The 15,494-nt window shown below is 48.0% G+C and overlaps 1 protein-coding gene and 1 non-coding gene across 12 annotated transcripts; one reads left to right on the top strand and one right to left on the bottom strand.

Moving 5' to 3' along the window:
• Positions 1 to 361: 361 nt before the first annotated feature.
• Positions 362 to 12,405, bottom strand: PRMT5 (protein arginine methyltransferase 5). Of its 11 annotated transcripts, XM_021716146.1 has the most exons (19): positions 12,046 to 12,405; positions 11,287 to 11,405; positions 10,898 to 10,983; positions 10,598 to 10,732; positions 8,019 to 8,131; positions 7,823 to 7,872; positions 7,142 to 7,305; positions 6,222 to 6,383; positions 5,672 to 5,749; positions 5,519 to 5,577; positions 5,311 to 5,433; positions 5,051 to 5,226; positions 4,402 to 4,511; positions 3,794 to 3,887; positions 3,501 to 3,617; positions 3,225 to 3,289; positions 889 to 900; positions 686 to 773; positions 362 to 577 (listed from the first exon to the last, which is right to left on the bottom strand). In XM_021716146.1, exons 1-19 carry the CDS (start codon positions 12,153 to 12,155, stop codon positions 528 to 530), a joined length of 1,911 nt encoding a protein of 636 aa, XP_021571821.1. In that variant the 5' UTR covers positions 12,156 to 12,405; the 3' UTR covers positions 362 to 527. The 11 variants fall into 11 exon arrangements, with proteins under 11 accessions (XP_021571821.1, XP_008063455.1, XP_021571823.1 ...); XM_008065264.1 differs by having other exon boundaries at positions 362 to 900; positions 11,961 to 12,405; XM_021716148.1 differs by having other exon boundaries at positions 362 to 900; positions 3,497 to 3,617.
• A 115-nt stretch (positions 12,406 to 12,520) lies between these two features.
• On the top strand, positions 12,521 to 12,593 carry TRNAR-ACG. The gene has a single exon. It is a non-coding gene; the product is annotated as a tRNA-Arg (tRNA).
• The last annotated feature ends 2,901 nt before the right edge of the window (positions 12,594 to 15,494 follow it).

Here is a 15,494-nt window from a genome sequence, read left to right as displayed (position 1 = left end):
AAATAGGTGGCTTCTTGCTGGAGATGCCTGGATGGCTTCCAGTCTTTTCCAAGATCAACAAAGGAGCTGGCAGTGCAGCAGTTCAAGAATGAAGGGAAGCTGGCTCCTCTCATTATCCCATCTTTCTCCAAGGTGGCATACTATGCTTCCTCCCCAGAGATAAGCCCAACCATAGGGTTCTAACAGACAAGAGCTCACTTTAGCTGGTCAGAAAGACCTATATCCAGAAGTCCAAAAGTCATCACTCAGCTTCCTAAGTAGGAAATACAGTTAGATCCCTTTGAGTCTTGGCTAGGATAAGTACACAGATCTGAACTTGCCTGGGCCTAAGCAAGGTGTGGGAAAACAGGGGAAAGCGGGGTACAGCAGGAAAGGGCTATAATTTTATTTGTTTTTCCTCTTACACAAAACCATCAAAACAAGAACATAGAAGGGCTGGAGAAGGGCTGAAAATGTGTGTTCAACCCCATGTTCTTAGGCTAGTCCAGGGAGTTCTTAAGACTGAGTACGTAGCTTCAGATCCAGCACTAATTTCTCAACCTTGGCCTAAGATCTTCACAGATTGGTGGCTTGAGTCCTGCAATTAATTCTTATCCCTTGCCCACCTTGATGTAAGGCAGGAAAGCAAACTGAAACATTCCTTTCTGATGGGCAAGGGGAATCACAGCCCATAGATGTTCTGCACCTTCTGTGCTACAGGAGCCGAAGCTGAGGCTGCTTCCAAGGCTCTGGACACTTGATGCAGGGTTAGAGGCCAATGGTGTATGAGCGTCCTGTGGGGTTGTGAATAGCAGAACACACTGGTGCTGTCACAGCCCACTCATACCACACCTTCTTGGAATTGCTGCATCGCCAGAAACGTACACAGATGGTCTGGCCTTCTCGCACCGTAATGGGCTGCTGTAAAAAGAAAGACAGGGAGGTTCAGGGTAGAAATAATGAATTACATGTGGCAAAGTATTAAGGTGGGTATAGAGATAAAACAATAAACATAGCCGGGCTTAGTGGCTCAACCTGTAATTCTGCGCTTTGGGAGGCTGAGGTAAGTTGATTGCCTGAGCCCATGGGTTCGAGACCCGCCTGGGGAACTTGGCGAGACCTCATCTCCATAATAAATCAAAAAATTAGCCAGGTGTGGTAGCGCGCGCCTGTAGTTCCAGCTACTTGGAAGGCTGAGTGGAAGGATCGCCGGAGCCCAGCAGGTCGAGGCTGCGGTGGCCGGAAGCAGCCACTGCGCTCCAGTCTGGGCGACAGAGTGAGGCTCCAACTCAAAAAACAAAACAAAATAAAACAATAAACATGACAGACTGTCTCAACCTTCATAAAACTTATTTGAAGTCTATCAGAACACTGGTCAGACATTGAACAAATAATAAAAGATGTGGTGAGTGCTGTGAACATGTATAGGGTTCTAGAAAAGCACCTGTGAAAAGGAACACTAACCTAGTTGAGGAGGTAAGGGAAAGTTTATCTGACGATAGAAATGATAAAAGAGACCTGGAAGATAAGTTAGCTGTGTGAACAAAGAACTTTACATGCAAACGAGAAAGGCATCAAAGCCTGAGGTAGGAAAGATGGGGTATTAGAGGAACCAAAAAAAGGTCCACAGTGCCAGGGACAGTGGCTCAAGCTTGTAATCCCAGCACTTTGGGAGGCCGAGGTGAAAGGACTGCCTGAGCTCAGGGGTTTGAGACCAGCCTGGGCAACTTGATGAGACCACGTCTCTATAATAAATAACAAAAATAAGCCAGGCGTAACAGTGCACACCTGTAGTTCCAGCTACTTGGAAGGCAGGGGCAGAAGGATCACCTGAGCCCAGCAGCTCAAGGCTGCGGTGGCCATGAGCATGCCACTGCATTCCAGCCTGGGCAACAGAGTGAGACTTCAACTCAAAAGAAAGTCCACAGGACTCAAGCAATGTAATAAGCTAATAAGCATGGGGCCAGGAGCTGAAAAGGCAGGCAAAAACTAGATCACCCCAAATTTTGCAAACATTGTTCCGGATTTTGACTTTTATCAAAAGTCACTTAGAGCAGTAGGAAGGGTTTTTTCTGGTTTTTTTTTTTTTTTTTTTAGTTGGAGTCTTACTGTTGCCCAGGCTAGAATGCAGTGGCGCACTCACAGCCATCCCAATGTCGACCTGTTGGGCTCCAGTGATCCTTCTACCTCAACCTTCCAAGTAGCCAGAACTACAGGTGCACATTACCACACGCGGCTCATTTTTTATTTACTGTCTTGCCAAGTTGCCTGGGCTGGTCTTGAACTTGCGGGCTCAGGCAGTCCACTCACCTTGGCCTCCCAAAGTGCTGGGATTACAGGCTGAGCCAATGAGCCCAGCCTGAAGGGTTTTCTTTCTTTCTTTTTTTTTTTTGAGTTAGAGTTTCACTCCATCGCCCTGGCTAGAGTACAGTGGCATGCTCACAACCATCCCAGTGTCGACCTGCTGGGCTCTGGCGATCCTTCTGCCTCAGTCTTCCAAGTAGCTGGAACTACAGGCGCACACTACCACACTTGACTAATTTTTGATTTATTGTAGGGACAAGGTGTCGCCAAGTTGCCCAGGCTGGTCTTGAAACCGTGAATGGCCCAGGCCATCCACTTGCCTCAGCTTCCCAAAGTGCTGGGATTACAGGCTTAGTGACCAAGCCAGGCCCTGAAGAGTTTTAAGAGAGAGATAAGATCAAATTTGAGTTTTTCAAAGATGACTCTTGCTCAAGGCAGAAAATGGACAGAAGAGTAGTTAGAGTATTTGTGGAGAGGTCAGGTAGAAGCTACAGGTAATCCCAACGCCTACCACCAGGACCCAAGAGCATATAAGAGCAGTTAAAACATGGGACATAGCCAAGTATCTTCCTAGTAGAAGGGAAGAGGCAGATCATCAACGGCAAAAGTTACTCAACCTAGAATCTTTTTTTTTTTTTTTTGAGTTGGAGTCTCACTCTGTTGCCCAGACTGGAGTGCAGTGGCCGTTCCCGGCCACCGCAGCCTCGACCTGCTGGGCTCCGGCAATCCTTCCGCCTCAGCCTTCCAAGTAGCTGGAACTACAGGCGTGCACTACCACGCCCGGCTGATTTTTTTGATTTATTGTAGAGATGAGGTCTTGCTGCCCAGGCGGGTCTCGAACCTGCGGGCTCAGGCAATCCACTCACCTCAGCCTCCCAAAGGCGCGGGATTACAGGCTGAGCCAGCGAGCCTGCCTAAAGAGTCTTAAAGGTGGTTCCTACCTTAATAGGGAAGAGGATGGGAAACCATGAGAACATCCCAGGAGAGTGAGTCTCTGGACGGATACCTATGTGAACAAAATAATGGAAAAATTGAGGTCTTCATGACTGTGCCCTTTCCCCCAGGTTGAGGCAGGTCTCTTCCATGATCATGGAACCAATAATCAAAGATCTCCACTCACTGACTACGGGGTTCCCCATAAATCTGAATAAGACACGTACATATGCTGCCCAAGCAGCACACCCTCATAACCTGCCATCCCCTGCCCTAGCACTCACTCAGAGTGATGTCCTGATAAAGCACAGTCTCAAAGTAGCCTGCAAAGCCATGTAGCACTGTATTCACCTCCACGGGAAATTCCAAGGTGCAGTAGCGGTTGTTGTCAATCATAGGATCTGTCAGGAAAAGAACTGTGTGAGTGATGAGGGGCCAGAATCCCTAAACAACCTGATAAAGCATGAGCAAGACCCAGGAAGAGAAGCCTAGATAGAGCAGACTTAGGACATCAAGGGAAGAGAGCAGGAGAGCGAGTTCACTCCTCTAGCCAGAGAAGAGCCATACAGGAACCTACCTCTGTTGGGATGGCTGAAGGTGAAACAGGGCTGGGGAGCAGACAGCTGGTGGAAGTTGTGTAGTCGTACCACATAAGGCATCTCAAATTGGGCCTGTCCCAAGTGAGAGAGAGCAAGAGCTGGAGAAGATAGGAGGCAGATACCAATTTCCCCAAAGAAAGAAGTCTTTAAGATAGAAAGATTTTTTTTTTTTTTTTTTTTGAGTTGGAGTCTCACTCTGTCACCCAGACTGGAGTGCAGTGGCCGCTCCCAGCCACTGCAGCCTCAACCTGCTGGGCTCCAGCGATCCTTCCACCTTGGCCTTCCAAGTAGCTGGAACTAACTACAGGTGCGTGCTACCATGCCCGGCTAATATTTTGATTTATTGTAGAGATGAGGGCTCGTCAAGTTGCCCAGGAGGGTCTTGAACCCGCGGGCTCCCAAAGCGCGGGATTACAGGCTGAGCCACTGAGAAAGATTTTTAAAACATAGTTTCACTTCAGCCACTTCCCCATCCCCAAATTGCCCTTCACCTTTACACCTTCTCCAGCAAAAGAAAATAGTTCATGTAAATACAGAAAAAGAAGAGAACTTAAGAGTACCACTTCCTTCCAGAGTGGTTCTTTACCTCAGGGTCTCGGTCCTTTTCCCGGCAGGCTCGGACCTCATTGTACAGCTTGGAGGAGGAGATGGGAGCCAGGAAGGAAGTGTACTCCCCAGGGATGCTCACACCATCATCTGTACAGCAGGAGGGTCAAATCAATTCCCAAGGGAGGGTAATGGTTGTCTGTACTAACTGAAGGCTCAAGCCTCCCATGTCAAAACAGATCAGGGCTGGCATGGGCATGGCAAGAAGAAGCAGATCCATGTTATCATCTTCCCAGGCCAGCTTGCTCCCAACTCTTGTCTTGGGGGATTCTACTTCTAGGTTAATTTACAGAATCACACAAGATTAAAACTGAAGGAACCTAAAACAGTCTCATCTGGTGGTTCTTAACTTTTGTGGGGCTTTGTGAGCCAACAGAAGTTCCTGATAAAAGCTAAGCCCAAGGTACATGCTAGGTCAGGGAGTTCATTTCCCTCACTGTACAAATGTGAACATTAAAGTTTTGAGAAATGACTTCATTTGCTAAGAACACAGGCAGTGAGGCAGTAGCTCTCACACCCATATGATCTGACTCAAGTCCAACTCACTTTTCCCCTAAACCCTGTAATCTCCTCTCAGGTTGCTGCCCCACCCACTACCACCCTCCACACATACCCCAACCTGAAGGCACCTTTTAGGAAGTGCTGGGCTCCATCCAAGCACTCAGGTGACAGTTCATTGTCAGCAAAGGAGCCCAGAAGCTCACTGACAATGATGTCTGCTTTCTCTGGAGCCACCCATTCCCTCATGTCTGATGAGACGACTGTCACTTGGCTTCCCCATTCTTCAAACTGCCAGTTCTCTAGCCTGGAACAGAGATGATAAAGTGGAGATGTTAAAAAAAAAGTTAGCAACGGGGACAAACTTCCTAGCAAGCAGGTTGCTACTCACGTCACCACAGCATTTGGGTTCTTCTCCACAGCATACAGCTTTATCCGTCGGTCTGCCTGCTTGGCTGCCCTCAGGGAAGCATTCACCAGGGGACCCCGGCCTGCTCCCAGCACCATTAGTACCCTAAGAAAGATAGGAAGAGTCAAGCAGACTCAGCATATAAAGAAACTGGCATGGAAACTCCTGGGACTGAGGAGAAAGCACTCACTGGACATTGGTATCCTTCTCCTCTTCTGGTACTCGGTCTAGCAGACATTTATAGATGGCCTGGGGGAAGGAGAGAAGATGTTATGGCTATAATCCCATCCTCCCCAGGTCATCCTAACCCTGTGCTTTCCCCAACCTGGGCCCCACACTGTACCTGCTGGTACTGAGAGTATTTGATGGGGTCCTTTTCAAACACTTCGTATGTCTGCGATTCCAGATTGTCCATCAGTGGCTGATGAATAAGAGGAAAACAACTAAGCCAGTTTATGGCAAGGACAGCACACAAAAATGTCACGAATTTCCCATTGCCACCTGAGCTTTGGTAACATTTCAGGGCAGCTACTCAAGAGATATCTTTCACCCCCACTTTCCTCCTTTCTTTTTTTTTTTTTTTTTTGAGTTGGAGTCTCACTCTGTCGCCCAGACTGGAGTGCAGTGGCCGCTTCCGGCCACTGCAGCCTCGACCTGCTGGGCTCCGGCGATCCTTCCACCTCCGCCTTCCGAGTAGCCGGAACTACAGGCGCGCGATACCACGCCCGGCTGATTTTTTGATTTATTGTAGAGATGAGGTCTCACTGCCCAGGCAGGTCTCGAACCCACGGGCTCAGGCAATCCACTCACCTCAGCCTCCCAAAGGCACGGGATAACAGGCTGAGCCACCGAGCCCGGCTCACTTTCCTCCTTTCAATGTACTCCAGACCTACCTGAAGCGGTGACTGCAGATAGTCTTCATAACCCTTAGCAAAGAGTTCATAGGCATTGGGTGGAGGGCGGTTCTGGCTTAAGTATTCCAAGTACTGGAGGTAGGAGCAGAACTCCTTTTCTGAATGGTGGTTGGTGCCAGTGATGATGAACTGCACCTCCAACTGTAAGAGAAGTAAGACCATTAGACACAGCCCTCAAACAAAAATTCTGTGATATTATGGTTGATAGCCAAAGAGCCCTAGCACAAAATAAGGCCCAGACCAACAGTTCTTCAGTGTCTGCTCTAATACTAACAAAAGCAACAGAAGAATTTAATAAACTTTAATTTTTTTATTTTTTTTGAGTTGGAGTCTCACTCTGCCACCCAGACTGGAGTGCAGTGGCATGCCCCGGCCATAGCATCCTCGACCTGCTAGGCTCCGACGATCCTTCTGCCTCAGTCTTCCAAGTAGCCAGAACTACAGGCGCGCGCTACCACACCCGGCTAATTTTTGTTTTATTGTAGAGACGAGGTCTCACCAAGTTGCCTGGGTGGGTCTCGAACCTGCAGGCTCAGGCAATCCACTCGCCTCGGCCTCCCAAAGTGCTGGGATTACAGGTTGAGCCACCAAGTCCAGTCTAATAAACTTTTAAAGCCCTCTTATGCCACCTAAGCACCATCAAGGCTCAAAGAGCCCTATGGATCCTTGCTGTAATTTCCTAAATGAAACCTGCAAAGTTATCATGAGGTCTGGTTCCTTTTGAAAGATTTCTGGAGCTATTACTGATATTTGCCTTTTTGTTCTCCAGACCCCCAACTTTGCTGAACTGCTCTCCAGAAACCACAGAAAAAGAACTCAGGGGGAAAAAAAGCGTCATACACATATGAATAAGGCAAGAGGTATAGCTGGACCACTTTTAGAACCCTTCTACCACTCACCTTGAGAAGGCGAAAGATGAGCCTCTGGTGCATTTTAGAAAGAACAGGAAATCCCTTCTTATTGGTTAGGAAAATGCTGGTGGGGAGAATGGCTGCTTTGATGGGCTCCCCAAGCCAACGATCAATTACATGATTAGATGGGAGATCGGCTCCAATTTCAAGAGCTACATGAGGAAAGAGAAAGACCTATCAGTCACTACCAGGCAGGAAGCCCTTCCTTGTTCCTTTGTGCAAAATCTGTTTACTTTTTTTTTTTATAGGAATCTCACACTGTTGCCCAGGATAGAGGGTAGTGGCACACTCATAGGCACCACAGCCTTGACCTGCTGGGTTCAGTTGACACTTCTGCCTCAGCCTTCCAAGTAGGTAGAACTATAGGTACGCACCACAATGCCCAGCTAATTTTTCAATTTATTGTAGAGACGAGGGCTTGTCAAGTTGCCCAGGCTGGTCTTAAACCCCTGAACTCAAGCAATCAATCCTCTTGCCACCACCTCCCAAAGTGCTGAGATTATAGGCATGAGACACCACGCCCAGCTAAAATCTGTTTACTTCTTTAAGAGCAAGGCAGTCTGAGGCACGGGGAAAGTAGCAAAATTGTTCATTATACACAAAACGTCTGATTCTTATTCACAGGAGGTCAGAGAAGGCATGCCCATCTCAGGATCCTCATGGACTTACCCACTGCAATCCTCTTGCTATAGTCACACAAAGTCCGAAAGTTATGCCACCTGTCCAGAGTCAAGTACAGAAAAATACAGTCAAATACATATGACCATGCAATCACCTTAAGTCAAGGATACCTTCCTATAGGTTCCACCTTGTACTTCCCATCACCCTACCCCTTAGCCTGGTACAGCAGCAAAGGGAGACATACCACATCCATGTCTTCTCCTCCCCACTGTACTCCTCTGTGTGTGTAGTTGGTGCGTTCTCAATTATATCATCTCTTAGGTCCTCTGGTGCCACCAATGGTACCCGCATCCAGAACTGTACATGAACAGGTCCCCTTTTAGAGCTCTATTTTTTAACTCAAAGGGTCCAGAGAGTTTTTCCCAATTAAAAAAGATCTTAGGCTGGGGTCAGTGGCTCAGCCTGTAATCCCAGTGCTTTGGAAGGTTGAGGCAAGTGGAATGCCTGAGCCCACGGGTTCGAGACTAGCCTGGGCAACTAGGTGAGACCTCGTCTCTACAAAAAAAAAAAATCTTGATCCAGACTTCAAATTGATTTTATTTTTTTTTGAGTTGGAGTCTCACTCTGTCGCCCAGACTGGAGTGCAGTGCCCGCTCCCGGCCACCACAGCCTCGACCTGCTGGGCTCTGGCAATCCTTCCGCCTCAGCCTTCCGAGTAGCCGGAATTACAGGCATGTGCTACCCGGCTGATTTTTTGATTTATTGTAGAGATAAGGTCTTGCCAAGTTGCCCAGGCAGGTCTCAAACCCACGGGCTCAGGCAAACCACTCACCTCAGCCTCCCAAGGTGCGGGATTACAGGCTGAGCCACCAAGCCCGGCTTCAAATTGATTTTATTTTTTGAGTTGGAGTCTCACTGTTGCCCAGGCTGGAGTGCAGTGGCACACTCACAGCCTCCCCAGTGTCAACCTGCTGGGTTCAGGTGATCCTTCCACCTCAGTCTTGATTTATTTTTATTTTATTTTTCTTCTTGAGTTGGAGTCTCACTTTGTCACCCAGACTGGAGTGCAGTGGCCACTCCCAGCCACTGCAGCCTCGACCTGCTGGGGCTCCAGCGATCCTTCCACCTCAGGCTTCCAGGTAGCTGGAATTACAGGTGCACACTACCACGCCCAGCTAATTTTTTTATTTATTGTAGAGATGAGGGCTCACCGAGTTGCCCAGGCGGGTCTCGAACCCACGGGCTCAGGCAATCCACTCACCTCAGCCTCCCAAGGCAGGGGATTACAGGCTGAGCCACCGAGCCCGGCTAGTCTCGATTTATTAATATGCTGAAACTGCAGGCACGCACCACCACGTCTGGCTTATTTCTTTTCTATTTATTGTAGAGATGAGGTCTTGCCATGTTGCCCAGGCTGGTCTCAAATCTGTGGGCTCAGGCAATCCTCTCACCTCAGCCACCCAAAGTACCAGGATTATAGGCATGAGCCACCGCACCTGGCCGCATCTTAGTTTTTAAACAAAACAAAGTGAAAAATAAATTTTAAGACCACTGCAGTGCCAGTAACAGAGAAAGACTCTGTCGTAGCAGGTACACCTGTAATCCCAGCACTTTGTGAGGCCAAGGCAAGAAGATTGCTTGAGACCAGGCGTTCTAGACCAGCCTGCACAATATTGAGAACTTGTCTCAACAAAAAATTTAAAAAAATTAAATTAGTTAGGTGTGGTGGCATGCATCTGTAGTCTCAGCTACTTGGAAGACTGAGGCAGAAAGATCTCGCCTGCACTCCAGGCTGCGGTGAGCTGTGATCATGACACTGCACTCCAGCCTGGGCAACCGAATGAGAACTCGACCAAAGGGCAGCAGGGGAACGACACATCTCAAAAAATATATATTTTTTTTGGAGTCTCACTCTGTCATCCAGCCTGAAGTGCAGTGGCACGCTCACAGCCACCTCAGTGTCGACCTGTTGGGCTCTGGCAGTCCTTCCATCTCAGCCTTCCAAGTAGCCGGAACTACAGGCTGCACTACCATGCCCGGTTAATTTTTGATTTATTGTAGAGACGAGGTCTCGCCAAGTTGCCGAGCTGGTCTCGAACCCACAGGCTCAGGCAATCCACTCACCTCGGCCTCCCAAAGTGCTGGGATTGCAGGCTGAGTCACCAAACCCGGCCAAACTGATTTATTAATATGCTTTCCCAATTTGTGATTATGAATATATATATATGTAAAACAGCCTTATCTTCTATTTCAGATTTAAGTTTCTGAAGTAATTACATGTTTCATATGTTTTGAAACTCTCTTCATACTTTTTTTTCTTTTTAGAGACAGTGTCACTATGTTGCCCAGGCTGGAGTACAGTGGCACAATCATAGGTCACTACAGCTTCAAACTCTTGGGCTCAAAGCAAACCTCCCACCTCAGCCTCCTGGGTAATAGGAGTCTATTACCCCTTTTTTTTTTTTTTTTTGAGTCAGAGTCTCACGGCCACTCCAGTATTGACCTGCTGGGCTCCAGTGATCATTCTGCCTCAGCCTTCCAAGTAGCCAGGACTACAGGTCTGTGCTACCACGCCTGGCTAATTTTTTTATTTATTGTAGAGACGAGGTTTCGAACACTTGCCTTGGCCTCCCAAAGTGCTGGGATTACAGGCTGAGCCACCAAGACTGGTCCATATCACTTTTAGCTGCAGGGTAGGGGTAGGCAATATTGACAGTTCAATTCTGCCTAATGCACCCTTCACTGAATGGCTGGGCACAAGAAGGCACTTAGCACAGCCTGACTACCCTGATATGCAGCAGGAAAGGAGCCCCTCAACCATACCATGGAAGAGTGGTGGCCAGTATGGATGTGATTGGTCAAAACTCTGGCCAGGTTGGTGTTATCTTCCTGATTAAGGGGCAGCAGGAAAGCTGGAAGACCCAGATAAGCACCAAAATTCAGCTCCTGTAACATGGCCTGGAATGGAGATCAAGAGGAAAACGTGAAAAGCTAGCAATCAAATAGCTCTAGTTGCATCATATTAGTTGGTTTACTTTGATTCACCAAGTTATGAGGGGAAAACAACCACTTTCCCTACCCTGCTTGGTTATAGAGCTAATCCAGCTGAGAGGTTGGTCTTACCGCCTCGGAATTCCTGCGGATCTTCTCCACTTTCGAGTCTGGACGAATCCACGGAGAAAGCTTTCCCACAATTAGCGTATTCCAGTCTGCACGCCCCACCCAAGAAAAACAAAGACTAAATAAGGTTCAGCACTTCACTTGTTCAATTTCTAGTTCTTAGCAAGGAATCAAGAGAAGAGATGAGAGACAAAGACTTTTTCTATACAGACATGGGACAGTCTGATATAGAATAGGGACTAAGGCTTTTAGCAAGTAAGCAAAGAGAAAACAGAGTTATCTATATCCCAGGGACTAACCAATATACCCAAGTCAGAAAAGGAGAACGAGTGTCCTGATAAAGCAGAAGTTATTGCCTCTAATAATTAAGGGGCATATGGCATGGTCCCTACCCCTTCCTGACAGCAGTAGGTCTGATCGTGTCTGGGGGCCAGGCCGATTCTTAGCAGGTTCCTGAATGAATTCCCTCTTGAAACGCGGGTGGAAGACAGGCATGCAGAGGAAATCAAACCTACAACCGCGACAGACCCAGAATCGTGTAAAGAGAGCAGCAGTGCCCAGAAATCCAAGCAACTGGATTTAGGCTACCTTGATTTTGCACAGCTTTTTCAGCTGCCATCAGTCACCCCACTTGGCTGCTGAGTTCAGCCCATTTTGGGGCTTATTACTTCTGCTGCCCTGTGCCTCAATTTCTCCCCAAAACACAGTCACGGAAAAGATGAGTAAGGAGAAAAGATGGACATCCACGCCAAGTAGATTTTTTTTCTACTCGGGCGTCACTAGCTTTCCAGGACTGTCACATCCAGATTTGCCCCAGCACTGCCTGTGCCTCCCCCCTCAAGATTAACCTCTTCTCTTCCTTGGCCCGTAACACTACCTCCCACCCCCAGACAATAATCTCGACCTCCAGGGCCCTTTTTGAGTTTACCCACAACTCCCCCGACTTTTAGATTCAGTGACCACGCAACCCCCCTTAAGTTTCTTTTCTCACATCCTGGGTCCGAGGTTTTCCCCCTCCCCAAAGAGTAATGGTCTCTCCCGCCCTCATCCTATCCGACCCCCTCACCCCTGCTTCTCGGGGATGACTAGTCTGCCCTTCTCCGTCCCCGAGTTCGGACCCCGCATTCCGCTCGTGGAGGTCCGACCCTCACCCCTGCTTGGCCACAGCCCCTAGTGTGTCAGCTATTTCGGGGACGCAATTCAGGTCCCTCCCGCTGGACACGCGGCTGCCACCAGCACCCCCGACCGCCATCGCCGCCATCTTTTCCCTCGCGCCGTCCACGCTGGGAGTCCTTGATATTAGCAGCCAATCACAAAGCCGAAATAGCGCCCCCGCTCTCACACAGAAGGCGGGACGAGTCGCCTTAACAACCAGAGCGTCTCCCGCTGCTGCTGAGCGGGAGGAGGCGGGGTGGGGAGTGGCTCGTCCCGCCAATCCGCGGGCTGCACAACGGCATACGGCGTGACTTCCGCAGATCCACCAATCTCAGGGTCTGGTTCGTGACGAACTTCAGTTTCCCAGAATGCTCCACGTCGCTGCAAAAGTCCTTTGCGAGACTACACCTCCCATGAAACCCTGCAGTATAACCTTGAAGTAAAATCACTGACCCTTGCGTTGTTGTCTCGGGGCCAGTGGCGCAATGGATAACGCGTCTGACTACGGATCAGAAGATTCCAGGTTCGACTCCTGGCTGGCTCGGTGGGGGCAACAGTATCACTTTTTGTCCTGCATCTTCCTTACTGTAAGCAGCTTTTTCTAGTTTCCCTTAACTTTCCTGTCACTGTCTTAAGTTTCCTTATTACCCGCACGTTCTTATTTTCAGATCTTAAGTTGGTTAGATTTTGCAGCCATGTTATATCAGCTTTTCCCGTCACTCCCTTCAAAGGTTTTTCTTGTGTCACTACTCTAAGTCCATATGAACACTGAGAAAACTGAGTTAATCGCTGGTGCTATTAAAATGGGCTTTGTCACCTCACTTTGTTGCATTTTAAAATAGACGGTGGTAACTCAGTCACTAATTCCTAGAGAGTCTCTGTCTCAAACACAAAAGGTGTAAATAAACGCCCAACCACACACCCCCAAGAAAGAGAAAAGGAATTCATGGTGAGGGATTACAGTGGACAGAAGTTACAAAATTGTCTGATGGAGGCCCAAGACAATCTACATTTGCCCTTTGTCGATTAGCTGCTAGGAATGAAGCAAGGAAAAGACAGAGGGAGGGAAATGGGAAATGGGAACACCTCACTGGTGTTGAAAGGCCCGGCAGCGAGGGTGGAAAGGAGAACACAGTGCAGGATGGCCCAGAGGTCGACTGGCGGGGAGCCGTGAGAAAAAGAAGTCAGGGGTGATGCCTAGGGTTCTTCTGAGACGAGCAGTGAGAGATGCAGGTTTGGGGAGTATCAGGGTTTGGGTTTGCTCATGCTGAATTGGACGTCTAGGGGTCGCTGTGTAACAGACAGTTGGATGAACTGCGATTCCCAACCAGTCGAGATTTGGAAGTCGTCCGCAGGTAGTAACTAAACCCAAGAGAGTGAATGAGATCACCATGGCCCATGGGGACAGAGCCCTAGGAAACACGAAATGGGTATCGATAGTATTAGCTCTGGTGAACCTGGGTGCAATGTAAGTGCCCCAAAAGGATGAAAATCGAAAATCTAAAGAACTAAGAAAATGCACCAGGAAGCCTGAAGGAGTTGGAGGTGCTTTTGTCTATTATTATTATTATCTCCAGACCTTTTTCTGCTCCAGGATCCCATGCAGGATATTATATATATACATAAAATATGTGTGTGTGTATATATATAATTTTAAAATATATATATTTTTAAAAGTAGGATTTATTGAGAGGACAGAAAATCTCCCAGAGCAGGAGGGAACCCCAGGGGGTTGCCCAGGATATTGTATTGCATTTAGTTGCCATGTCTCCTTAGGCTTCTCTGGGCTGTGACAGTTTCTCAGGTGTTCTGTGTTTTTGATGACCTTGATCATTTTGATGAGTACTAGTGAGGTATGATATTGTAGGATGCCCCTCTATTGGAATGTGTCTCGTGTTTTTCTCATGATTAGATGGGTTATGTGTTTGAGGAAGAAAGATCACAGAAGTGCTATTTCATCACATCATATCAAGGATACAAACTATCAACATGATTTATGACTGTTGATGTTGACCTTTAACACCTAGCAGAAGTAGAATTTATCAGGTTTCCCCACTGTAAAGAGGTTTTAAGTTGATTTGGTTCTGCACCCTTCCCCCTTCCTCTACCCCAGCTTTCTATAGAGTACTGTCTGAAAGTCACAATGCTCCCCATCCTCTAGAGTGGAGTATCTACAGAATGTATTTGGAATTCTTCCCTGCAGGTCTTTTCAGTTAGTGATTGTCCACAGAAAGTGGGCAAATACACCACCAACATTTTAAGAGGTAAAAAGGAGAGTTGTTGAGTACCTGCTTGTTCTTTGTCTTAGCTGTGCACAACCAAACTCTGCATCCACAGAAGATTTGTTAGATGTTGTTGCTTCTTCAGAAGCTAATTATCTAGGTTGTGGACCATCTGTGCTCCTGGCATCCCACCCTTAGAGTCAAGCTGGTGGCTGCTCTGTTGGTTGTTAACCAACCCCTGTCATGGCTGAGGAGAGAGGACAATCTATGCAACAGCAATGTCAGTTTTGCCATTGGTTCAAATAATTTTCAAAAGGATTCCTGTAAAAAGAGCATAGGATTTCTGACTGACTTTAAAGTAAGTTTACATGGGATGAATTTCAGTTTTCGGTGTTGTCTTTTTTTCTTTTCTTTCTTTCTTTTTTTTTGAGTTGCAGTCTCATTCTGTCACCCAGGCTGGAGGGCAGTGGCATGCTCCCAGCCCATGCTCCCGGCTACCACAGCCTCGACCTGCTGGGCTTAGGTGATCCTTCCGCCTCAGCCTTCCAAGTAGCTGGAATTACAGGCATGCGCCACCATGCCCAACTAATTTTTTTTTTTTAATTGTAGAGATGCGGTCTCGCCAAGTTGCCCAGGTTGGTCTCAAACCCTCGGGCTCAGGCAATCCTCTCACCTCCGCCTCCCAAAGTGCTGAAATTATAGACGTGAGCCACCGAGCCTGGCCAAATAGCTGGAACTACAGGCATATGCTACCATGCCCAGCTAATTTTTTGATTTATTGTAGAGACGAGGTCTCACCATGTTGCCCAGGTTGGTCTCAAACCCATGGGCTCAGGCAATCCTCTCACCACGGCCTCCCAAAGTGCTGGGATTACAGATTGAGCCACCATCTTTGTTTTTCCATTCAAAACAGCCTCAGCGGCCAGGTGGTGGCTCAGTCTGTGATCCCAGTTCTTTGGGAGGCTGAGATGAGAGGATTGCCTGAACCCAGGGATTCGAGACCAGCCCGGGAAACTTGGCGAGACCTCGTCTCTACAATAAATAAAAAATTAGTCGGGTGTGGTAGCAGGCGTCTGTAGTTCTGGCTACTTGGAAGGCTGAGGCAGAGGGATCCCTGGAGTCCAGCAGGTCAAGGGTGGGTGGCCATGAGTGTATCACTGCACTCCAGCCAGGGCAACAGAGAGAGACTCCAACTCAAAAAACAAAACAAAACAAAAAAACAG

The sequence above is a fragment of the Carlito syrichta genome, unplaced genomic scaffold, assembly GCF_000164805.1.
Source record: "Carlito syrichta isolate Samal-C Ts95f unplaced genomic scaffold, Tarsius_syrichta-2.0.1 Scaffold308201, whole genome shotgun sequence".
In the NCBI taxonomy this organism is placed as follows: Eukaryota; Metazoa; Chordata; class Mammalia; order Primates; family Tarsiidae; genus Carlito; species Carlito syrichta.
Note: the sequence above shows the minus strand (reverse complement) of the source record. Positions and strands in the feature narration are given on the sequence as shown.

Excerpts from the sequence above, each read along its gene's own strand:
- PRMT5 (XM_008065263.1), bottom strand. The coding sequence starts at position 12,155 with ATGGCGGCGATGGCGGTCGGGGGTGCTGGTGGCAGCCGCGTGTCCAGC. Across the intron at positions 8,132-10,597 it reads CTGGCCACCACTCTTCCATG|TTCTGGATGCGGGTACCATT; the intron begins GTATGGTTGAGG and ends GTTCATGTACAG. Across the intron at positions 4,512-5,050 it reads AGCCCAGCACTTCCTAAAAG|ATGATGGTGTGAGCATCCCT; the intron begins GTGCCTTCAGGT and ends CCTGCTGTACAG.